At 37.3% G+C, this 25,347-nt stretch overlaps 1 protein-coding gene across 3 annotated transcripts in view; it reads right to left on the minus strand.

Moving 5' to 3' along the window:
• Window positions 1-2,053: 2,053 nt before the first annotated feature.
• The window catches only part of GABRB2 (gamma-aminobutyric acid type A receptor beta2 subunit), a 127,257-nt gene continuing 103,963 nt past the window's right edge, over window positions 2,054-25,347 (minus strand). Inside the window, exons 8-12 of one of the 3 annotated variants that reach the window (XM_008498701.2) lie at window positions 21,690-21,827; window positions 20,366-20,518; window positions 19,013-19,257; window positions 6,207-6,257; window positions 2,054-2,460 (exon numbers count right to left, since the gene is read on the minus strand). In XM_008498701.2, the coding sequence (XP_008496923.1) occupies window positions 2,113-2,460; window positions 6,207-6,257; window positions 19,013-19,257; window positions 20,366-20,518; window positions 21,690-21,827 (935 nt within the window). In that variant the 3' untranslated portion in view covers window positions 2,054-2,112. Of the gene's footprint in view, window positions 2,466-6,206; window positions 6,258-19,011; window positions 19,258-20,365; window positions 20,519-21,689; window positions 21,828-25,347 lie in introns of all 3 variants that reach the window. The other 2 variants (XM_008498703.2, XM_008498702.2) reach the window with 2 other exon arrangements.

Raw genomic sequence — 25,347 nt, forward strand, 5'->3', positions numbered from 1 at the left:
AGTTAATTATGCAATGAAAACTTGTCTCTATGTATCGCAGAGTCTGAATCTGGAGGCTGGAGGTCAAAGTACACACAACCCTTTGATAGTGGAGGTACACCTGGCAAATCCCTTAGAGGCTCAAAATTATCCTCTCCCATTTGAAGCAAAAATAATCACATTATATGCTCAAAACAAAGTCAGAAACTTGGCTTATTAGTTCCCAGAACTGTTTTCCTCCTTCCACCGCCACTTGTTATTGAATGGGGAAAAAAAATCCCAGAGAAACTTTTAAGAAAATTACTCTTCTAAATCAAGAATGAAAAAATTGCAGAAAATAATTTAGAAAATATATTCTTAAGAACTATCTTAAAAGTATTGCCAAAGAAATACTTCAGTGGGGAAAAAGTATCTGCCTCAAAATATTCCTCTGCTTTTTGGAATTCTAGTTTCTTTCAGAAATTTGTACACAGATGAGAGGTAGTATAGAGAGAACAGATGTGGCTTTTGTTTCATGAAGTATTTTATGTCAAAAAATATTTCGGATCTGAATTAGTGAAGGCCATCAGGAACTTACACTTTCTATACAGCTCTTCCATTTTTAAAAATCTTTTTAATGAAGAAAAAAGTTCCAGAATGGATCAAATGGCTAATATTTGCCTGTAAGAGTATTTTTTTCTATTCTATTTTGCCTATAAAATTAAAGCTCCGTGGAATGAAAAAAAACCCTTTTACTTCAAAAAGTTTCCTAAAGCAAATCTGAAATTGATGGTTTTTCAATTGAAATCACCCTCAAGCAGGAAATGCTCAAGAGTGTAATTAAAGTCCTGAAGTAATGACTTCTGATTTTTCCACTTTAAAATAATAGTGCATTAAAGAAAAAAAAAAGAAAAAATAAGAAAAAAAAATGGTTTTGCCTTATCCAGACTGAGAAAGTGCCCTGTCAGTATTTTTTGTACCAAACTACTTATGTTCTAATCTTTAGTGCTGAATTACTGAATAAGTTATGAGACCTTTAATCAAACTGGATGCAAGGTGTTCAAGCATAAGGGGCAAGCAGAAAACTGGAAAGATGGCAAACTTGGAAGAAATAACACAACTCCACATGAGTATTTCAGGCTAAGGTATGTACTAGAACTGACAACATTGACCTGCACAGTGTATATTTAGTACACACACACACACACTTTGACATATTTATAACCTTGCCTCTCTTTGGCCCTACATTTAATGGCTCTCTAGATCTCCCTACCCTAGACACAGAGGGCACCACTGGTTTCCTTCAGCCACCTAAAGAAGTATTATTTGGCCATCCAATTTTGGCACTTTGGACAGATCATTTCCTTTCCTCAACAAAAACCAGCAGTATTTCTACCCATTCAAAGTTCATTGCTATATTCCTCCATTGATCACAATGTGACTGTGAACTTATGTTCTCTCTTTACAATCCAATCAAAACAAGTGCTTTTTATTTCAGCTTCTGTGCAAACACCCAACCCCAATATTACCAGCCAAAGGTTTAGTTCTTTCAATAAATATCAGAAATACCTGAACATGGTTGGGAAACCTCTGACCAACATCATCTTGGAAAGATGATAGGCACTACTTGTTTTCAAGTTTACACGTTTAAAAAGTAAAGTGTCGATATTTCCTAAGTATGATAACTTAGTACACTCTCTTAGGTGTAGATACATGTCTCACATATGTATATGTTCCCCTGGGAATGGTATGTACTGCTGCTGGAACTAGAACTTGTTTCTCAAATGCCACTCTATAATTTGCATCACTAAACTCAAATGGCCATTTCAAGAAAAAGAAGAAAAAAAAAAGAAAAAAAAAAAATAGAGAGGGAGGGACAACAAGATAGAAGTGATTGTCAAAATCTGATTTGCCTTCACACTGAAAATGCACTTATATTTTGATAAGGGGATATGTCCATACAACTACTTAATATATTTAAGACTTAGCAGACACAACCAAAACAGTAGAAAACCAGACCATAGAGTGGGCCAGCAACTAAGGTGTTTTAAAATAACTTTTTGTCCTGAATAGAATTTTTTCTAAGTCCCACTTTTGGCTGTACAACCGATTTGAAGAGAAATCCAGTTCTTGTTTCCCGTGTGGCTTTGTTTCTTAGTTCACATAATAAAGCCAATAGACAATATTGAAGAAGGAAAAAACCACAGGGAAGAATATGCGGGACCATCGATCTATGGCATTTACATCAGTCAAATCAGGGATGGTGATTTTCAGCTGGGATGCACGTCTCCTTAGCCTGCTTTTCTTCTGTGCCACGTGTCGCTCCAGGGCATTCCGGCCAAAGCTGTGCCTGGGTAACCCAGCTTTCCGGTACTGGATGCTTGAAGTGTCATAGGCCAGCATAGTGCTCCTAGGGTCCCCAAGCCCCATCACAGCCTCAGAGGCAGCCATCTCATTTTTGATTTCAAGTGTGCTCAACAAAATATTTTCGTGTGGGTCCATCTGGAAAAAATCAGAAAGGGGATTTAACTGGAGAGGAAAGGAAAGCTGGGGAGGGTGCAGTTTGAAGCCATGCTGACAAAGGTTGGAGCTGGGGTTACTTAGGCACTAAAAGTCATATTCACTGCTTATTCAGCCTGCCGAAAACACTTTCTGACATATTTTTAATCTTGCCTCTCTTTGGCCCTACATTTAATGGCTCTCTAGATCTCCCTACCCTAGACACGGAGGGCACCACTGGTTTCCTTCAGCCACCTAAAGAATGCCAAACCACTTTAAGCATGGCCATAACTATATTTGTTGTCATTTATCTGGGAACTCAAGGAGCAATAAGGCCCCTTTAATATAATGGAATAATTGGTATTTCCCTGGACTCCATGTTCAGTGGGCAGAAGAAATACCTGGAAATGGAATATGTGCTCAGCTCCGGAGAGCAGGATTCTGCCACTGGGTAGGATACCTGGGACAAACATTCAACTTTTCTATTTGATACCCGATTGACACCTGAGAAGTGTCTGCTTTGGTTTAGTTTCAAATGAAAGCTTTTGCTCTGACTAATACTTCAGGTATTCACAAGATGCTGCTATAAAATGAGTCCCCAGGCACAGAATGCAAATATCAGTCCCTATATTGCAAGCAGGACTGCTGGCTACTTGGGGAAAGGCACTGACACAGTCTCTATCTATGCAGCAACTCCATTCCTCAGCACTAATGAATTTAATCCATACAGTGTATGCTGTGGAGCCCTAACCACTGCACCAGCAGATGTCCACAATTTAGAGCAAAGAAAAACATATACAGTGTGTAATCACATCAAATGTACATGGAACAGTTGTTTCAATAGGTAGTTTTAGCTAATTTTTTTAAGATAGTTAAGTAAAAAAAAAAAATTAATGCAATTTTGTAAAAAAAACCCAAGCCATATACATTAAAGTGGGTTTCAAAAATGAGGAATTCAATTCTACTCTTAGGCAATCTGGAGTAAGCCTGAAGTATGATAGGAGAACTTCAAAATAACTCATTTATAGAAAACAAATATAAGGTTATTTAGGAAGTTCTAACTCTTCTCAGCCTTTCCTCTAAGTATATATTTTTAATTGTGTGATTACAGAGTAGAATTAAAAAAAAATACTTTAAAAGCAATAATAGCCAATGAGCATCTAATTAAGTACTCTGATTAAGTGATGGTAGTGCACATATACTCCAGGCCAAATAAGAATATAAGAATAACTCATCCAAATTATTAATTTATAACGTACATAATATAAACTATGATTACTGGAAGTACACCAACTGTGATTTTTGAGGTTTTCTAAACAATTATATGGGATGGGTTTATTCTTTAATATTTGGAAGCCAGCAGTCAGCAGCAGATCCCTCACTGCACCACCTCATATAGCACCATATTTGCCACTATTAAAACATGGAATATTTGATATGGCACAGTGAGAAAACTGGGTTGAAAACTGTTGGGTTTTAGTAGTACTGCACAGTATTATGAGCTGAGAAGTCAGGTACTCACCGAAGTACTTTGGACCTACTGAAACACTGCCATTTGTGTGATTACATCTGCTCCAGTGATGCATGAAAATTGGCAAAAACTCTAGATTTCCTTTTTTTTTTTTTTGTCTTTCATTTCTCTCCAGGCTATGTGAGTTTGCACCCCTCTATAGTTTCATCATATTTTACTTTTAGGTTGCATGCAATGTGAAGTAGCCAAAATCATCTACTTTTGCTTGCTTTCCATCAAAGTCACATCAAATCTTTGAATTTTCAATTGTGCAAGAGAAATCAATCTTTCTTGAGAAGCACTGGAAAAATGAGAAAGATGAGTTGGAACTCAAGAAAAATTCCTTTATGAACTCTGTAGCATGATATTGAGCGTGGTGAGAAAACACTGTATTCCAGTCAAGAAGATCACATCAGTTCTCACCTGCATCAGCCAAAATTAAGGCAAAAAGTGTATTCTGCTACTGCTATTCAAAAAAAGGCAAAAATATTCAAAAGCTTTCAAACAGATCTGTGAAACTTAAACATTTTCTTATAATGAATGCAGTTATTTAGAAAATTATATGATTTCTGGGTTAAGGAAAAACAGACTGTCATTTTTTTGTTATATCATCTCAGACAAATACAAAGACATTCAGTATTCTGAAAATAAAAGCATGGATTGCATTGGATTGCATTGATCCCAAGGGTGTCTAAAAGTAGTTAGGTAAGTATCTTACAAGAAAGGTGCAAAGCCATCTGGAAACTACATTCTTCATAGTTTCACATAGCCTTAAGAAAAGTGAAATTTTAGTTTCAATGACATTAGAGGAAGTTTGAAGTAACATCCTCTAATGCAATGGTTTTACCCCTTAGCCTATACCCCAGGCTGTTTTCACCTCAGTGTTGTGCATTCTAAGCTACTATCTTTGGAAACATTTTAGTACCAACAAATTTGTTCATATCTTAAATGTTCTTAGGATAAATCTACCTGATTCATTTTATCCTTTTGATCTGCAATGAGTGCTGTTTACACACTCAGGGTTTCTATGCCACAAAATTGCAAGAAAAGTTATTTTAGTCTACTAGAGTTTATACAGCCATGATTTAGCAACATGATAGCACTCCTTTAATTAACTTCTTGCTTTGATTCTTTCGTCACTTGTCATTTTAGTATATTTCTTAACACAGCAAATTGCTGCAGACATCTGGTAACCCTGGTCGTTGTTAGTAAGGTTAGTGATGCTGGGCAGAAAATATCTTTTAGCAATATTCTAAACTATCTTCTAGAGCAAAGTGTCTTCTTCTGCACATATCACAACATTACCAGGAGTTGAAGCAAAGGATTTTTCAATTTTCCAAGAAATTTTCTAAAGAAATAATACAAAATACAGTAAAAATTAGTGATGGGCGAACCTTCAAAGTGTTAGAATAGTCAGGTAAGCACCACAAAGTTCAGGTGCTTCTCAAACATTAATTTGACACTCTTGCACCTGGAACAGTGGATTGACCATAATGAGAATGGCATTTTTCACAGTATTTTGACTTCTCAATCTGAAAAATTCCCAAAGTTCCAATCCAGAAGCACAAATGAACGTGAAAATAAAAGAATCCAAGAAACAAACAACAATAAAAAAATAAATTAATAAAACCAAAAAACCCCAAACAACACCCCCCCCCCAAATCAAAACAAACTGAAAACAAATAACAAAAACAAATCCAACCCCCCAGAAAGAAATTAGCTTGACTTTTCAACCTTTGACCAAAGGTTTCTTGTTGGATTAGAGCTGGAAATGTTACGTCCCCCAAGTCGGTTCGCCCAACTCTAAATAATTAAACATGCTTTTGTTAACTAAGTGAAGCCTGAGACAGAATGATAATGAATTACATTTATTGTACACAGCACCACCCCTTCCAAAAGGATCCCAAAGCGCTTTACAAGCTTTAGAAAGAACAACCACTTCCCAGTGAAGCTCAATCACCTTTGAGGCACAATGTGACTGAGAGTGCAGCACAATACACTGAATTTCAGTCGAGGAAAAGGGAGAATGCTGTAGCCAATTGAAACTATGGGGTGGGTGAGTGGTGGTGGGGAATGTTAGGTAAGCAGAACAGTTCCATAAATTGATCTTTGGCCAGATGCTTGGGGTTGAGATGACGACGCTCTAAAAAAGTGCCATGGGATCTTTACTGACCCTAAGTGGTCAAGACCTAAATTTTAAGTCTCTGAGATTAAAAGATTAGAAAACAATGAAAGATACCTTTGTTGAATACATTTCTGGACAATGATATGTGCCAATTATTCTTCTGTCCTGTAAGTTAATAAAATCAAGACCAGTTTCCTTAGAGATAAGGCAGGTATTATCTTTCATTTAAAATTAAAGCACTCTAGGGTAATAATAGGACAATTAATGAAAAGATACAGGGACCTCTAAGCCAAAAATTAGCATAAGGATATTCTGGCTTCAGAGGTGCTATTACTGCCTTGCCCTGCTCCTCAAGGTAACATAACTTTGTGATGTAAATGTATTTTTCCAACTGGTCACTTGACCAAGGAAGATATGATGATATGAAAACAGTTGTTAAAATTATTTGGAGGGAAAAGTAAGTGTAAAAGTGGTTTCAAAAGGAGGTGGAAGAAGGTTAAAAAGATCTCTCAGTGCTGAACGATTGTTCAACCATAGAATTAGACTCTTTATGGTGAACAGGAGAGTTCAAACTTAATGCAGAAATTCCAAGGGACAAGGAAGGAAGGGAAAATGTTAAGATGAAAAAGCAGCAGCAAGTACCATGGAAATAAAAGATGAAAGCAGAAATGGAGGAGAAATGACCAGAGCTCAGCAACCATGCAAGATGGTGGGTTTTGTGTAAATCAATCTTAAAGGTGGATGACAAAATATAAAATGAAAATGATATCCAGTTATAGGTCCAGGTCAACTGGAACAAAAGATGACTCTGGAGCCTTGAAAGAGGCCATGACTTTTTTGATGGCCTCAAATAAAGGGAATACAGAGGGAAGTGTAAAAATGTTACCATTCTATATTCTTCCTGCCCCCTAGAAACTCCAAAATGATGGCTTTCTTGAGGAATTCCTCAGACACTACCACATAAGAAACTGTAAAATACATGGAAATTCCAACTCACACACACACACATACACACATAGGTACATTAGGAATCCTCCAAGGATGACCACATCTTTGAAACTGCTAACATCTAGTCAAGCAGCATCTTGGTGATTATGCTTTACTGATATGCCAAACACAGCTCTATTAAATAGGAGGTAAATTTATACTGATGAATTGAAAAGATATAATTTTCACTTGTTCACTTCCTTATATACTGTTATTTTTCAGCTATATAACCTTCAATTTCAGGCAGGTACTGATGGCTGATTTTACGGCAGAATGGCTCAGAAGCCACGGATAAAATAGACTGTAGGGTTGGAATTTTAGATGGGAAATTCTTGTGAAACAAACCATCAAAAAGAAATTCAAAAGAGATATTGTTTTTTAAAGTAGGGATGCTGCTGGACACAAGCAAAATAGTGTGATTTAAACCAAGCAAGGAGAACAGAAGTACCAAGTCTATGACAAAGATTAGCATCTGAGATTTGGCCTCAGCATTTCTAGGTGCTGTGAAGTGCTGTTCTTAGTAACTGAAGGCAGATATAAAGATACCTTTTGTAATGAAGACCAACATGATATGCACAGACGTATAATTTAACCTGATAGAAATAAAGACTGTATTATTGTCTATAGCATAGCTTTCCAACTCTTACAGCTGATCTTTACTTGGATACCAGTAACATCCTATTCCTGACTAGTCACAGTAAGTCTGAAAAGATCAGGTCAAAGCAGAAAGTGCACTTTACATATAGTAGGGATCTTACACCTCATCAGCATTGCTTGACTTATTGATTAGGAACCACTGATCTTTGGGGATTGCACTGACTACACAAGGCAATGTGTGGAAGGTAGGCAGTCCTGTATTAGTTGTTGCTAGGCTCACTCTGGAAGAGAAAAGAATTAATGATTTTCAAATGGCATCTGCTTAAAAGTAATATATTGTCAGTTTTTACATGATAAATAAGTCTGCTCAGATAAAGCTATATGAACTCATAAAGCACAACCACCTATTATAACACCTGTATGTGAAAAACTGTCCTTAAGAAAGTAACAAACACTGCATTTCTATTGCCTGTACAAAACTGAATTTATTGCCAGCACTGTCATAACTATTTGTTATATATAACAAATATATTTTATGTTTTTTAATTTTTGTTATATATTTATTTGTCAATAAAACCTCTATGTTGGACTTCCGGAGGGCTGATTTTGGCCTATTCAGAAGACTTGTTCAGAGTATACCCTGGGAAACAGACCTTGAAAACAGAGGGGTACAGGAGGGATGGTCGTACTTCAAGGAACAAGTTTTGAAAGCACAGGAGCAGGCTGTCCCAGTGTGCCGAAAGGCGAGCCGGAGGGGAAGACGACCGGTCTGGCTGAATTGGGAGACTCTGAAAGAAATTAGGGTTAAGAGGAGGGCCTACCAATTATGGAAAAAAGGGCTAACTACTCAGGAGGAATTTAGGAATATAGTTAAGTCATATAGAAAGAAAACTAGAGAGACAAAGGCACAATGTGAACAGAATCTCACCACCTCTGTGAAGGATAACAAAAAGTCCTTCTACAGATACATCAACAGCAAAAGAAGGGGCAAGGAAAACGTCCATTCTTTACTGGACATTGGTGGGAACATAGTTGTCAAAGATGAAGAAAAGGCTGAGGTATTTAACACCTTCTTTACCTCAGTTTTCAACAGAAAGAGAGGTTACCCTGAGGACAGATGGCTTCTGGAGCCTATAGAAGGTGACAAGAATCGAAACAACCCCCCTCAAATCCTGAAGGAAACAGTCAGTGACCTACTGAGATGCTTGGATCCCCACAAGTCTATGGGACCAGATGGGATCCATCCAAGGGTGATGAGGGAGCTGGCAGAAGAGCTCGCCAAGCCTCTCTCTATCATCTAGCAACAGTCCTGGCTCACTGGGGACATCCCAGATGATTGGAAGTTGGTGAATGTCACGTCAATCCACAAAAAGGGCCGGAGAGAGGACCCAGGAAACTACAGGCCCGTCAGCCTGACCTCAGTGCCTGGCAGGGTCATGGAACAGATCATCCTCAGTGTAATCACAAAGCACCTGCAGGATGGGCAAGGGATTAGACCCAGCCAGCACGGGTTTAGGAAGGGCAGGTCATGCCTGACCAACCTGATCTCCTTTTATGATCAGGTGACCCGACTGGTGGATGAGGGGAAGGCTGTGGATGTGGTCTACCTGGACTTCAGCAAAGTGTTTGACACCGTCTCCCACAGCATCCTCCTGAAAAAGCTGGCAGCCCGCAGCTTCGACAGGAGCACCCTGTGCTGGGTTAGGAACTGGCTGGAGGGCCGGGCCCAGAGAGTGGTGCTGAACGGGGCTGCATCCAGTTGGCAGCCGGTCACTAGTGGTGTCTCTCAGGGATCAGTGTTGGGCCCGGTTCTGTTTAATATCTTCACTGATGATTGAGATGAAGGGATTGAGTCCATCATCAGCAAATTTGCAGGTGACACCAAGCTGGGGGGGAGTGTGGATCAGCTGGAAGGCAGGAGGGCTCTGCAGAGGGACCTGGACAGACTGGAGAGTTGGGCTGAATCCAATGGGATGAGGTTCAACACGGCCAAGTGCCGGGTCCTGCACTTTGGCCACAACAACCCCATGCAGCGCTACAGGCTGGGGACAGAGTGGTTGGAGAGCAGCCAGGCAGAAAGGGACCTGGGAGTCTGGATTGACAGGAAGCTGAACATGAGCCAGCAGTGTGCCCAGGTGGCCAAGAAGGCCAATGGCATCCTGGCTTGTATCTGGAACAGCGTCACCAGCAGGTCTAAGGAAGTGATTCTGCCCCTGTACTCAGCCCTGGTGAGGCCACACCTTGAGTCCTGTGTCCAGTTCTGGGCCCCTCAGTTCAGGAAGGATATCAGGGTCCTGGAGCAGGTCCAAAGGAGGGCAACCAGGCTGGTGAAGAGACTCGAGCACAGACCCTATGAGGAGAGGCTGAGGGAGCTGGGGGTGTTCAGGCTGGAGGAGGCTCAAGAAGAGGAGGCTCAGGGGAGACCTCATCACTCTCTACAACTCCCTGAAAGGAGGTTGGAACCAGGTGGGGGTTGGGCTCTTTTGCCAAACGACTTTCAACAAGACAAGAGGGCATGGTCTTAAGTTGTGCCAGGGGAAGTTTAGGTTAGATATTAGAAAGAATTTCTTTATGGAGAGAGTGATCAGGCACTGGAATGGGCTGCCCAGGGAAGTAGTGGATTCTCCGTCCCTGGAGATATTTAAAAAGAGACTGGATGTGGCACTCAGTGCCATGGTCTAGCAACCGCAACGTTGGTAAAAGGGTTGGACTCAATGATCTCTGAGGTCCTTTCCAACCCAGCCAGTTCTATGATTCTATGAACTATTTATGAAACAGTGTTATCATGCATTGGCTTGGACTGCATTATATACCTAAACTTTGTTTGGTTTTGGGTCAGAAAATCCAGAAAAATTCTGTAAATGCAATCAAGGTTTTCTTTAGGTTCTCAATCATTTTAAAACCTAAAAGTCCAACCAAAACCCAAGAGATCTGAGAGAAGTAAAAAAAAGAAAGTGAGAAAATGTAAGATCTGAACACGGAGCTTTAAAGCTGCTCTGCTTCTAATTCAATTTCTAGGCATCCAGGTTTAACTTCTGATACATGTGATTTCTTGATCATTATCATTAGTAACACATCAATAACTTAGTCATAATTATTTTAGCATTCTGAAGAAGTGGTTGAAAGCATAATTTCTTTTGGCATCCATTACTTACACACAGGATTCCATACTTAAGACACTGCAGCATATCTCTGACTTGATGGCATTTGAATAAAAATAAGAAGTATCAACTTGGTCAAAGTGCTGCACATAATCCAATGTCCTAAACTAAAACCCAGCAAATAACACTGTTAAAATCAGGACTGCTGGAAAATCAGGAAATCAGCTTATAAATTTAAGAGATACAGTAATAGGAATTAAATAGCTATTAAAGTTAGTAATGTTTCCAAGTGGTCATTTTTTGAGAAAAAGATTTTTTAAATATTGGGAAGTATTGTTATAATTTGTTTTCATACACCAACTCTGAGTTTCTTTAAGTTAAAAGTGTGAAATTCAGTCTAGGTGATTTTACAGCCTACGAGCAAAAACCAATAAAGGCAAAGCTTCATAAATAATAGTTATTGACAGACTAAAGATGGGCAAAACCTATAGTTTTATATAGGGATTTAAAATATGTATCCTCCTTCTTACCAGATGAAATACTACCATTCTGATTATTTGAACACTTCTGATATGAGTTTTAGGATTACCTAAAACTGCAAAAAAGAAACCAAACAGAGAAAGGCTGAGCTTTTATAATCCATGCCTACTATTATGACATGTCCTAAAATAAACTGCTGTGTGAGAAATACCATCTGACCCTGGATCAAGGATCAGTCTTCGTGCAGTTTTACCTGCACTGCAAACAAAAGCAAAACACTCCTTGGAGCAGGAAGAAAGAGGATGAATGCTTTTACTGAAATCTGAACAGTGGTAGCATTAGAGTGGTGAAGATTTGAGATTTTAGACTGGAAATTTAAGAGTTTCATGTTACTTAAAGTATTTTAATATGTATTCAGTTAATTTATTGAATCTGTGCATGTTGACATTTTAAAATTCTTTTTTTTTTTTTCCAAAGTTTTGACTTTTTCTATATACTCATGTTTTATACTAGACATACCTCCACTGCACAGGGTGTAAGGTGTACTTCTACGTAAGAAATATGGATGTTTTCAGGTACCTTTTCAATAATTCCTTCTCACTATAGGTGCATTTATATGGTTTCTTCAGATAGAAATGAACAAGTATCACTGTGAACAGAAAAAACTGCAGGCAAGCCAGGAATAAATCAAAGAGGAAATAAAGGCATTAGCCAAGCTTATGCTAATGAGCACTGCTTTGGTGCAAGGCATATTATGTAGGGCCTTCAGCCCTGTTAATGCATCTTTACACCTTAGTCTGAAAACTGAGGAGAGCAACTTTTCCTGTTTGTAGCATGATGAAAACTATCAGAAGCTGGCCTGCAAAGGGCCATGTGTATATCAATGGATCCACACTGGCCCAAGATCTTCATCTAATCCCACACCTCTTTTTCAAAAGACAACATCTATGGATATGACAGTGAAAAAAATGCACAGGCTCTTCCACTTATTCACTGGTAAAATGGTGAAAAGGAGCTGTCAGGGGAAATGGCAGGTAGCAAAGCAATACTTGAGCTGATTCTGTGCCATTTCAATTTGTACCCTTGGCACAATTAAAAGTTTATGGTCTCCATAGTTTGTACAGCAAGCATGAGCCAGTGAATCTGAAAATGGGCACCTGGAGAAGGATCCTGTGGGAGACTCATTTTCTTGCTAAATTATGCAATGTCCAGAAAAAGTCTATCCCCCAACCTGCCCAGTTACATAGGTGAAATAAGCAGGTGTAATCTCTGATGAAAAATCTAATTGCATGGTCTTGTTTGTCTAAACACTCTGACAGTGCAAGGGAATCTCCTAAAACTGAAATATCTGAGAAGTATTCTAATTTTCTAGTTAAACTTGGTAAGACTCTCCCTTGGTTAAAAACGTGTAAGGGAAAACTCAGCAAATGAGACAACTTGCAGGGGAAGAGAGTTTACCATTTTTAGTGCTGCTTAGGGCAGGTTAAGCTTCTATTTGTTCTTCTCTTGCCATTTCATCTCCTTTAGCAACTTTGTTTGGATATAACAACAGTCAGTCTGGAGGGCAATGAATTGCCAAGATGTCTCTACTTGTTTAAACTTTCTTAGCTTGCTAAATCCTACACTCATTCTTCAAGAGAACATTTCTATTGTGATTCAAAGCTATTAATATGCTGTCTAAGCTCATTATCATATTACAGTTCCATGTTCTCTACTTCACATTCTCTAATCAAATTTCTAATAAAAAATGTCATTACTCCAAGAATTTCCCTTGTTTGTGACCTGGCACTGTGTAACAGCAACTCCTGGTGACTTTTAGGCTTGCTGACCAAATATCTTACATAATACAAAGTATGGAGTAAGGAATTACTTGCTGTTTTACAAATAAACTCTGTATTTTTAAAAAGTCTTCAAGTTCAGAAAAAAACCCTTATCTGAACATGCAGAGGTTAGCAATGCCTGTTTGCTGTTATTTTTTTATTAATAAAAGACTGAATAAATCTGTAGAGACAGCCTTATGAAGTCTTGCAGACTATCTGGACATTTTTACCCACTTTTCCAGAGGCAAATTGCTTTATCAATGCTCACAGTAACACCAGCATGGTAGTAAAATTAGAATAGATTTTTATTTATGTGATTTAAGTTACCTATCACATACTTCAGGTATGTAGTTTGTAAGCTTACAGCACCTCTGTGCTCTAGGCCAGGTTAGAAACCCTCTAGGCTTCAATTATTACATTTTTATACATTCCAAAAAAACATTTAATGATGTATTTAGATTGTGCATGACAATGCCAATTCTGCGAAGGGGCAAATCAAATTACTTATAAAGAATATAACAAAAACATTTCATATAAAAAAATCCTAACTTGCAGTAATTAATTGTTCTAAATCTCATTGATGTAATTATAAAGAAAAAAAAATTAGAAATAATTTAAACACTACTTGATTAGCATGATTGTAAGAATTAGAAAGATAGGACTAGAAATGGAAGGCAAGATACACCAAAACCATTATATTGTAATGCCTCCATAAGGTTTGATATCTGGGTTGAAAAAAACACAAGTATCAAATCCTGTTTCTAATATCCTGGTAAGGAAACCATCCAGGAGTCTAAGGAAAGACTGACAAGTTGCTCCATCAAGAGATGGATTTGCAGCCCTTATTTTAAAAAAAATCTTGATGTAGGAACTGATATCAATACTCACAACAAGTATCTGCTGCCTGACACACTTCCAGGCTCTGTTGCTTTGGAAGAGGACAGCATACAGCTGTTTTTCCATTACAATCACCCCTTGTCAAAAGTACAGCTGGCAAGATGCAAGAAGCACTTCTTTAGAGAGGAAGAATCAGCCTTTCATTCAGCCCAGTAAATTCACCAGCATCTTTACAGTGACATTTTTTATTTCCATTAGATTACCACAGAGCTGTAATGGAGATTTTCTGATCTATCCAGACAGATTTCTTTGATAATGAAAAGCATTTTACACCTCCAGAGAAGTCAAATAATGTATATATTAGTCTGGATCAAATTAGTTGGATAATCAACTGTGGTAAAAACCAGCAGTGAATCCAAAAGACGTAGCAACATGATAAGCAGCAGGTTGACTGGGAATCCAGTAACACAGGAAAATATTCTGCAAATACAGAGAGTGGGAGGTGAGCAGCCTGAAAATCCTCAACAACGTGGAGACTAGAAGGTGCATCAGACACATCACAGAGAGCAGCATCAACAAACTCATCTAAGCCACAGTTCCAAGACGGAAACACACAAGGTAACACCATTGGATCTAATAAAGTAAGACAAAATTCAAAAATTGGCTACTTAGCTGCTGCATTTTGGAATATATTGATGGGGAACAAATCAGTACTGAGAGTGCCAAAAAGCTCATTATTTGAACTGTAATATCAGAAATTAAATACCTTAAAATGGCTGGTGGTCTACATCAGAAATTATCCACAGTTGTACCAGGCTCTATACTGAGATATTGACTAAGATGAAAATGTTGAAGAAAAAGGCAGGCTTCATAAAGGAGAAAATTTGAAGATTTAAATCACAGTAGCTTGTTTCCCTCCCCTTACTTCCCTTTACCCCAAAAGGAAACAGAAAACAAAATTACAATTGGAAGAAAAACCTCACAGAGTCTTTGAGGCTCAGATTCTTTCTGATCATTTCTATATAATTTCAGAATTACCAGATTTAAGTTATGGATTTCAGTAAAGCCTTTGACAGTTTATCTTAGAACTGAAGACATGATATGTCCCAGATACTTACAAATATCACTGGAAGACAGACAGCTGAACAATATTGGGAAGCCCGATGGGAAAATTTGGCCTTATTTTTAAATCTATCTGTTAATCATGTGGAAGAATCACAGACAATAGATTTGTTTAGTGCCCTGAGCCTAAATAAAAGGTAGTATGAAATATGTCTACAAAAAGGATACTGATGATAGTCAGCATTACTATTTTAAATAGAAAAGGCCACAGAATGTAACTACATACCGATGTGTTACAGTGAATATACCATGGTGTATATGTTAGGTCTTCAAGCAGAAATATGACACTCCATATAGTACTGTGCCATTAAGAACAGAAGAGATCCAAAAACTTGAGATTATAAAGATAATAAAGGAATTAGAGAAAATAACATAAGAGAACAGGCTTGAAAAGTGAGGTGATGTGAATGGTATCTCAAATAATGAAGGATGTCTGGAGCAAGAAGAAAGGCACTGATTTACCTGTAAGCAACAGTGTGAGTGTTGGCAGAGAGGACAGAAAGGCACTGATTTACCTGTAAGCAACAATATGAGTGTTGGCAAAATGGACAGTTAGCCCTGACAGAGGCAAAAGATGATGAGGAGTTAAGACCAAAGGAATAAACTGCTGATTGCAGCTTGAGAAGCTTCGAGGGAAATCACACATGGCCATTATAATCTGGAATCACTGTAAAGAAAACTGAGAGTGTCCAATATAATTTAACAAGTCTGCAATAGTATATCTGATGGTAATCAAGTCTGAATCTTCCTTGAGTTTTATGTCTTTTAAATTTCTCCATGGTCGCTCAGGTTTCAAAATTCAAGAAGCAAATTGTGACATAGGCCTAATCTCTTCTCTTCCTTTTCATTACCCCAAATAGACCCAACAAGCTTTGAAAATGAGTATATGCAGGGTAAGAAGTTACCGTCTCCTGTGGTGATTCAGACTAGATAGAAGCAAGAATGTTTTTAAGGTGAGGATAATGAAACACCGAAATAGGCTGTACACAGAGGTGGTAGATGCCTCATCCTTGGAAATATTCAAGGTCAAGTGGACAGGGCCCTAAGGAACTTGATCTATCTCACTGTTGGCAGGGTTGGACAAGGTGGCCTTTAAAGGTGCCTTAGAACCCAAACTATTCTATGATTCTAAAGAAACAAACCAAAACAAACCACATTCACTGGGCATATGACATGACAGCAATGTGACATTTCAAGAAAGATTCGGTAACAGTTCTATCTGAAATAGTGAAAGGGAAGCTCTGCAGCCAGCCTGATGGTGTTCACTGACATGGGAGAAAGGAAATGCTTCTCCTAAATCACCAGATCTCCAAAAGATTAAAAGGGATTCAGCAAATACCATAGTCATAGAAGAACAGTTTCTGTTAAGCTCCCATACTGGTTTGTAGGCTCCTGAGTATCTTCTGAATAAGACTGAGCAAAAATTAAGAGATGGACAAATGTCTGTGCCTGTCCTGGAATCTATCACATACAGAGACCTCAAAAGCAAAAAGGGAGTATATATAAAGTTCTACTTTTATTATGCAAGTAGTTTTGGGTAGATGGACTAACCAGCACTTCTCTCACCACAATTTGTAGTTCAGAAAAGTTGTAAGAGGCTATTACAAAAGTTAGGGTTGGAATTACCAGCTATCTAGTAGAGATTTGCTGGTCTATCTATAAATGAAGATGCTGCACTACAAGCAGTAATTCAGTAATCACTCATCAGCCTTTTTTCCTATGTCCATACTGAATGAAGTAGCAGAGCTGCACTGAAGTTCTGAACATCATGTTTTCAGGTTTATTACTCATGGTATTAATGTTTTCTCACATAATATCTCAAGTCACAAACAAATTCATAGTATTCTATGTAGTGACACAAGAGGAATCTAGTACTAAAAGTCCTTCAGTCTTAGATCCTATGTGGAGATTAAGTCTTTGTTTGGTCCCATTCCTAAAATTAACATGTTTTCATGGAACCCTGCATCTGAACCCAATTTGACACTTCAGACCCATTTTTGTTTCTTGTATGTGAAAACAATTATTTAATAATTAGCTCTCTTTCATAAATAAAATATTCAGATCCATTAAGTAGGTTGTCCTGCAGCAGGACAATGTTCTCTGAGCACTACTCTGTTCTGATCCACTCCTGTTTGATTCTATTGCTTAAGGGATTGCAAACCTGATTATCAGGGCAGAGTGAATCTGGATACCAGAGAACTGCCACAGACTATGAACCATGTTGCTCTAGTATATTAAGCAAAAGCTCAGTATAAAAAAATACAAATAATGTAAAGTTGTTCCCAGTATATTTTGTGTTAATCCTGTGGGCTGGTGAATTTCTGCAAGTTAGGGGAATTAATTTATTCTGCTTAATGGATTGGATTAGTGCACTAGTCAGTGCTTTCAAATTCTACTTCATGATTAGTGATTTATCATTAGACTTCGGCTATTCTGTTACACAGCTGAAAGATCAGTAGGAATGAATAATTATACAGCAAATATCACAAGTGAAACAGTTTATAAAAAAATATGTCAGCTAGTATTGACACTCAGACACTTTTGGACCTTAAATTCCCATTGATGTTTGAGGAAAGACTTCAGGCAATCACAGATCTAGTCTCATAAAATTACCTACAAGATTTCTCAATTAATAGCTATTTTTTTCCCATTTTTTTCTTCCCTTTTTTTTTTCTTAGCAATTAAGAAGTTAAATAAAAGCTTGCAACTTTTTTTTTAAATCTATGAAAACACCAATGGAAAGAAAAAGATTTTGCAGTCTTCATGAACTTCTCAATGGTAAAACGTGATCTTTGATACCATAACATCAAAATTAATCTTATCATTATGTTTGCCTTCATTCAGTTTCTCTCAAATGAAAAAAAATGAACTGATGAATGGGTGAGATCTGAGCCATGACAATGTAATCCTCTTAAAAGGATCATAAGGACCAAAAACTATAACCTATAAAACTAACTGGTTTATGCTATCAACATGTGATGGAATTTTGTTGTTCCAGCAAAAATGGAATAAAATATTCTACTGTCCACAATCACACTCTGGTAGTCCAGAAGTCTAAACAGACAAAGAAATTCCACCACTAGAGCTGTATGAAACTTATGCTTCCACTTCACAAATAATCACTTGAGGTTTTTGATTTCTTAAAAAAAACCACAAAAGTAATTCTGTTTTGTATTTTTTTCTCCTTGGAGTATTATGCTGAATTACAAATCCAAAAAAGTTTCCCTTGACAAAAAAAAAAAAAAAAAATTAAAAAAATCTTCATTTTACTTCCCAATTTTGCATGTGTGTGAAAGCTTATGCATTTCACACTGAGTACATTTTAGCATTCAGCTCAAGATTTGTCACTGAGTGACACTCATCCAAAATGGTCAAACTGAAAAATAACAAGCACTTTATGATAAGTGTTCCATTTTCATTAGGGATAATCTTGGCAAATGTATTTCATGCTTCAATTCTCCATCCCCAGGGGACAATTTTTAGATTTAAAAATTAAGTGCACAGCAAGTTGGTGCAGTTTCTCATTTAGTCAACAGTATCCTTATATGTTGAAAATATGCAAACTTCTGAAGCTTTTAACAGTTCTGTATCTGAAAAACTTGACAAAATAGATTAATTTTAGTTTTGATTTCCAATGTTCCATACAGCTCTTACCAGAATACCAGCTATAGCCATCATTTTGGATGTATTCCTTTGAAAACAGATCAGACATATTTACCTCTACGCCCTGACTAAGAAAACATCTCACAGTAATGCTTAACTGAGCTCGTGCTTCAAAAAAAGTTAATTCAGTTTTCCAGGCTAGAGGGCAGCATTCACTGCTGAGGTTTCTAAGCACACTGCATGCAGAGCTAAGACAAAACCATCACCATCCCACTCCACTCCTTTTCTACAAGAAATTACATTTTAAAGCTCTGTGTGGCAGAAGTCTGCCTTCCTAGGAGAATGCTAAAAATATATCCCTGTTCCAATTTACCTTATTAACATCCATCCGTAACTTCTCATTGTTGGCACTTGCAGCTTTTTCTGCAGCTTTCTTTTGACGTTGGGGTCCCCTGCCAAAGAAGATGTAGTTGACCAATGCATACTCTAGGAGAGCCATGAAAACGAAGACAAAACAGCCCATAAGGTACATGTCAATGGCTTTCACATAGGGAATTTTGGGGAGAGTCTCTCGAAGATGGGTGTTAATCGTTGTCATTGTGAGCACAGTTGTGATTCCTGGAAAAAAAGTAAATAAATTGACAAATCTATTGATCTAATTTATTTTATTTTTCTAGCGTAATAGCTCATAATAGTCAAATATTGAGGCTTAAACATTCTAGATGTCTTTTCCCAGTGGAAACAAACCCAGCCTCCAACATATTACTTACATTTGTATATTTTTGTACAGCAAAAAAGATGGCACCTGTGATAAACTGCATTAAATCAAATGACAGTAGTTGGTCTCTATGAGTATATTTTTAACTAGCTAAGCTGTAACCTTCTTTAATGTGTCTTAGTTATAAGTTAACACTAACTCCAGGCTGTTACCTTGCTTTCCCTCCAGCATTTTCAGGACGTCTGAATTCCTGAATTCTTATGGAAAACTGCTACACAGAAAGGCCTGGTAAAACTCAGAAGGTATCCATTAAAGCTAAAATGCCAAATTCTCAATTGTATCTTATCTGGTGATCTACTTATTTTATTTATACGAAGGCTCTACTAGCAGAAGTCAGTCTGAATTACACAAAATTTGGCAATAGATACTTATATTTATTTTTGTTAACATGTTTGGATCCTCTGACAAGGGGCACAGTATATACAAACACATGTGGGATTAGCAACCAGATATAGAAGTATTCTAGAGATTAATTAGGGAAATGCTTTTGGTTCTATAATGTAAAGTCATAGTAAGGAAAAAAACTCCTCAATTTAAGGAGAAGTTAGCTATAGAACCCTAGTAAAACTTCATTTAATTCATACCTGAAAGAAAAAAAAATATTATCCATAACACAGTGCTGAAAGTGTATTCTGGACTGCCAAAAAGCAAACTATATGCATTCTCTTTGGAGAAAAATAAACAGTAAAAGAACATCCGATGCTGAAACAATGAGGCTAAATCTGGTCACAACTATTACACAGGTAGATAATTCAGACATGAAATCACTTTAATTTTTACTTAAACTGTGATGATTGAAATGCTGATTCAAATAACGTAAAGCTTAACAAGCCAGACATAAAAATATCTAACAGATTTATTGTTCAAATCATGCACTACGCAGTAAGCCAGAAGCAAGAAAAAGCATTCAGCTAATGCACACTGCATGAGATGTGTAAAAATGCCTACCTAAAGCAACTCTTGCTGCTGAAGCATCATAATTAATCCAGAAGGAAACCCAGGACAGGATAGTGATCAGAATGGAAGGCATGTAGGTCTGCAGAATGAAGTAGCCAATGTTTCTCTTAAGCTTAAAGCTGAGAGACAGCCTTGGGTAGGCACCTAAAAGAGAATATTTGGTATGGCCATAATTGACTTGTATATAGCCTGGAAACATTTTTTTGTCATTTTGGTTTTATTGTTTCATGCAACATCGAGCACACGCAGAGTTGAAAGATCCAGGATAATCAGCTGCAGAATTCCTAGCAAGAATTTGGATTAAAGAATATTTTATTCTAAGGCTACAAGGATGCATATATGCTGGCAATCTTCATTTTCAAAAATCAACTGCCAAAATAAATTTCAGAGCATCAAAACATAGAAATTCTTCTTCCCTGACAAGCTGTGGTGTGCCTCCTTCAGTGTCATCCTTATTCTAACCTTCCCTCCAAGCAATGCAACACCTGCCCTCTGTCACTGGACACCAGAAATATTTTAAGATATAAATTTTGAAAGAGTTGCCTAGAGAGTCAAGGCCCATTTCTGCTTAGTTTTGAAGAATTCAAATACACAATTCTTCTATATCCCCTCAGAAGCTGTTTTCTATAAATATTTAGATTGTGAATTTTAAAGGCTTTTTTTACCACACTTTGCAGCTTTCTCAATCAAGTAGGTAGAGAACATCCCACAGTAATAGCCTGGCACAACTCTTGTCTCCCTTCAGTGATTCCGTATGTCAGAGATGGTTTGGTTTGTTTGTTAGTTTGAAGACAACCAGTCTTACTTTCTACTCCTCCTTACAAAGCAACTTCTCAGCTTTTAGAAAGTCATAAACTTGCTAGCATATGCTAGACTACAAATCCTATGGAACAATAATTTTGAAGGTTTTAGAGTGAAGACAAAATAATTTGTCTAATACATTCACAACCTGGCACAAGGAATATTTAGAAACAGTGAGAGAAAGGCTCCTACATTTCCTATAGGCTGGGTTACTTCTTGTTGGGTTTAGGATGCTGAGGTGTGCAAGTGGCTTAATCAGTTTTCACAGGAATAAAGAAATTAATGATTATTTGACTGATCCTTAGGATGACAGACTGCTATGTCCTCTTCATGTGCTCATGAGTGGTGCTCTGTACACTGTAAAAGCTGTAATAAAACCTGTGCCTTTCAAAATTCAGAGTTGCTGCTCTAATTTATACCTGGGTTTGCTCAGATCCTGAACTGCATGTTAAGAATTAACCCATTATGAAAAGTCTTCCCCATCAATTCCCCATCCAGCTTCCCCTTTACAAACCTGTAGAGAAAACAACATTCTTGGTGATAAGCTTGTAGTCTACAATGGAGAACTGTGGCAGTTCAATCTTTGTCACTCCTGTGACTGCATTATCACCCCCACGCCAGTAAAATTCAATGTCATCTGTTGTATAGCCATCTAGAAAAACAGGAGGAAGCAGTTAAAATATACATCTCTTCTGACCTCATGAAGAACAACCTAGAGGATTAACTCAGAAAATAACTTCAAGTATATTTCTAAAACTAAATTGTTAATGACATAATAGATATAAACACAGGTAGCTTGAAATGTTATTTCAAATGGTAATCCTAAGTGTATTTTAATACTTAAAAATCATATATATTTTTCAATTTATTAATGAATCAAACATTTAAAAAGAAATTAAGACTAAATACATGCCATATGCAAATAGTAACTTGACATTCAACTTAAGGTAACTTTTGATCCCAAGCCTGTATAAAATTGTGTGGATTTGCTGTTATTAGAGCCCAGAGTCTGTATGATCAGCCCTGGTAACAGGAATGGAAGATGTCACCAAGTGAGGCTTGGACAGAGATGCATGTTGATCACCTTGAGCACCTGTCTTGTGCACCTTGATCAGTGTAGGAAAGAGGGCAGAGAGAGTAATATGAGGACAAGAGCACTTCAACATGCAGTTATTTCATGGTATTTCCTCTATGCTGTGTAATCTGACATATATCCATGGACATACTCCAGATCAAACCCATTTAGATTTTACTTGTAATGCCACCATAATTCTTCTTCTGAGAATGGCTTGAACCCAGTAAGACAGCCACAGATGCAACAGCCATTACTCTGAATGGCAAAAAAAATCCACACACACACATACAAAACCCAAAACAAACAAAAAACCAAAAAAAAACCCCCAAACCCAAACAAAAAAACAGAAGACAGCACATATTCACACAGTCACTTTTGCATTAAATATCAATCTGGGTTAGTCAAATGGCAGCTGAGTTAACTTGCATTCTCCAGAGTTGGTACAGAGAACTGATCAGCAGACATTGGAAATAAATCCACTACAAAACCAGGAAATAAGAGATTAATGAAGGTTTGTAGTCTTTTAAAGATTTCTGTAGACTAATGACTGTGACCTTTTGGGATACCGACATAATAAAATGGTAAATATTTGACCTTGATATTAAGTTCTCACCCATGGGGAACATTATATAATGAACACCATTTCAGAGAGACCAAACAGCACTTAATTTAAAGGAATACTTCAGATTATGTATTTTGTAATAACCTAGAAACTATAAAATGGTTTCCAAACATCAGTAATAATCCAAGCACAGCATCAGCAGAATGGGAGCAAGTTTGATGAGCAAAATAATCTGTAAAAACACTGAAACAACCATAAAAATCTATCCAACATAGAATAAGTTTTAAAGTATTTTGGTAACTATATTCTTACAACAATTCCATTTCTTTGCATGCACAACTCTCTCATTTTGTTTTTCATGGAGCTAGCAACAAATCTAAAGTAGTCTGAGGCAGAAAATGGAAAACTAATTTCAAGAATCATCAGGAATTCATATATGAATGATTTTGAACAGATCACCGAGCTCAATAATTCAAGGTAGAATGTGTTCTTCTTCCAAAATTGCTAACATTGACAGAAAAATTGGTGAGTCAAGAGATTTTTTAAAAATTTTTGTGAAGTTCTTCCTAATCTTTCCATTTATCCAGAAGTTCTACTAGGTCCTAATTTGATGGCATCAGCCAAATCAAAACAGAAGTTAGTTTTTGTCTTCTAAATAAACTTCAACAGTTAAGGGAGAAAAAGCTCTACAATATGGAACACTGACACAGACAGAACCCCTTAAGAAACAAAATTCACATCACTAAATAGCTTACATCAATGGTTAGGGATTTGTTTGCCCTCACACTTTCTCTTGTCTTGCTGGCCAAAAGGAGAATCATAAAGGAATAACTGAACACAACTTGGACTTAAAACTTCCCAAAATGAAAAAAAAAAAAAAAAAAAAAAAGGCTAAATTCCTCTGTGGTGAATTTCTGTGAAACAAAGAATCTTATAGATATTACAATCTTTGAATTTATTTTATGTCATTGGTTTAGAGTTTGACAGGACAGGTCTGAAAAGGAGCCACAGTTATTGCTATTACTCCTTTCCTCTTCCTTGGATGTGGGTGAGAATGTCTCATCCTGCCCAGCCCCATTCTCTGGCTCTCCAGTAGATACCTGTAAAAGCTGTATTTCAGCAAACAAACATTGTTTTTGCAAATTTTCAGTTCCTAACTGAATCTGCTCATAACAAAAGCTGTTGTCTTGCTGCCAAATACCATGTGGCAAGGTCCTATCTGTCCTTTCTGTGATGTACCTGGGACATGACCTATTGGTGCTCCTTCTCCCAGGGAGAGAAGTTTTTTTCTTTTCAAGAAGTTGTTTGGCAGGCAGGGAAATAAATTTTAGCACTGGGCTCAGGCTGTAGGGAAGGTGTTTCTTCACCCTTAGGATACCAGCTTTTAAGTACTGCTGGATCTGCCTCATTTGCTTTCAAAGGCACTTTTCCAGGAAGACCAATGGTATGTAAATGGTGTAATTAATGATTGTATTCATGGTAAGACAGGCCCACTTTTAAAAGACATTTAAGAGGAACCCATTTCTTTCAGTACTGGTATGAAGCACTAATCATTCATCCAGTGCAGGAAGTTCTGTGGTCATTTTTCCAAGGGTTGCATGGTCTAAGGGATTTTTATGCAGATTCTGCAGACCTGAAATTCATCAGGCTGTCAGGATATCTTTTACTTTTCCAGTCACAAGTCTTCCTTCAGAAAAAAAGCCAGGTGGTTTATGTTTCCTTGTCTACCACTTTATATTTGTCAAGTCTCATTCTAGGCTGCAGAGAGAAAAATAAAATAAAATTTAAAATAAAATACAGACAAATGAGTAAGTTGGCTGACCTTGAGCTGTAAAAGTGAATAGAGAGTATTAAAATAGAACATCTTTAGAACAAATTATAATGTCTTGTCTAAGATTCACTCTTACTTCTTGATTCTTTGATTTCTACTGATTTTCTATCTCTGCCCTCCAACAGCAAGTTCTAGATTGTAATATCAATCACTGAAGTTGGTGGGATTAATCAAAGTAATTTAAATAAATGTTAAGGTGATTGACCTGTTAAAATTCATAACTAATAAGTCAATTTTTCCTTTTTCTTTCTAATAAAACAAACACTATAAAGAGTTACAGCAACACAATCCACTTTTAGGAGAAGGTATGCTTATAGAAGCCCAAATGGCTCTTAATTTTATTTTCTTTTTTAGAACAAGTGTTAGTGGAACTTTTCTGCCCTACTTCCTGTACATGATTTGGCCTTGGACCATCTAGTCATACCACAGTTGAAGCAGGAAAGAACTCAAGGATTTCAATTCCAGCAGATTGCCATAAGCCCCAGCATTTCCCCTTCCACCAGGAAGATGTGGTTCAGCTTCTCCCTCTGTTCTCACTGCCTTAATACAAAGCAAATGTCAGCAAACTACTGCTTCAGGAGAATGAACTCCTTTAAAAATCTCAGCCAGAATTTCAAACTGAAGATTCCAAAATACAAAGCTCTGGGCTGCTTAGGGGAAACTCTACAGAATTCCCCGCTGCTTCAGGTCCTGGGGAAAGGCTA

This window comes from Calypte anna, chromosome 13, assembly GCF_003957555.1.
Source record: "Calypte anna isolate BGI_N300 chromosome 13, bCalAnn1_v1.p, whole genome shotgun sequence".
Classification (NCBI taxonomy): domain Eukaryota; kingdom Metazoa; phylum Chordata; class Aves; order Apodiformes; family Trochilidae; genus Calypte; species Calypte anna.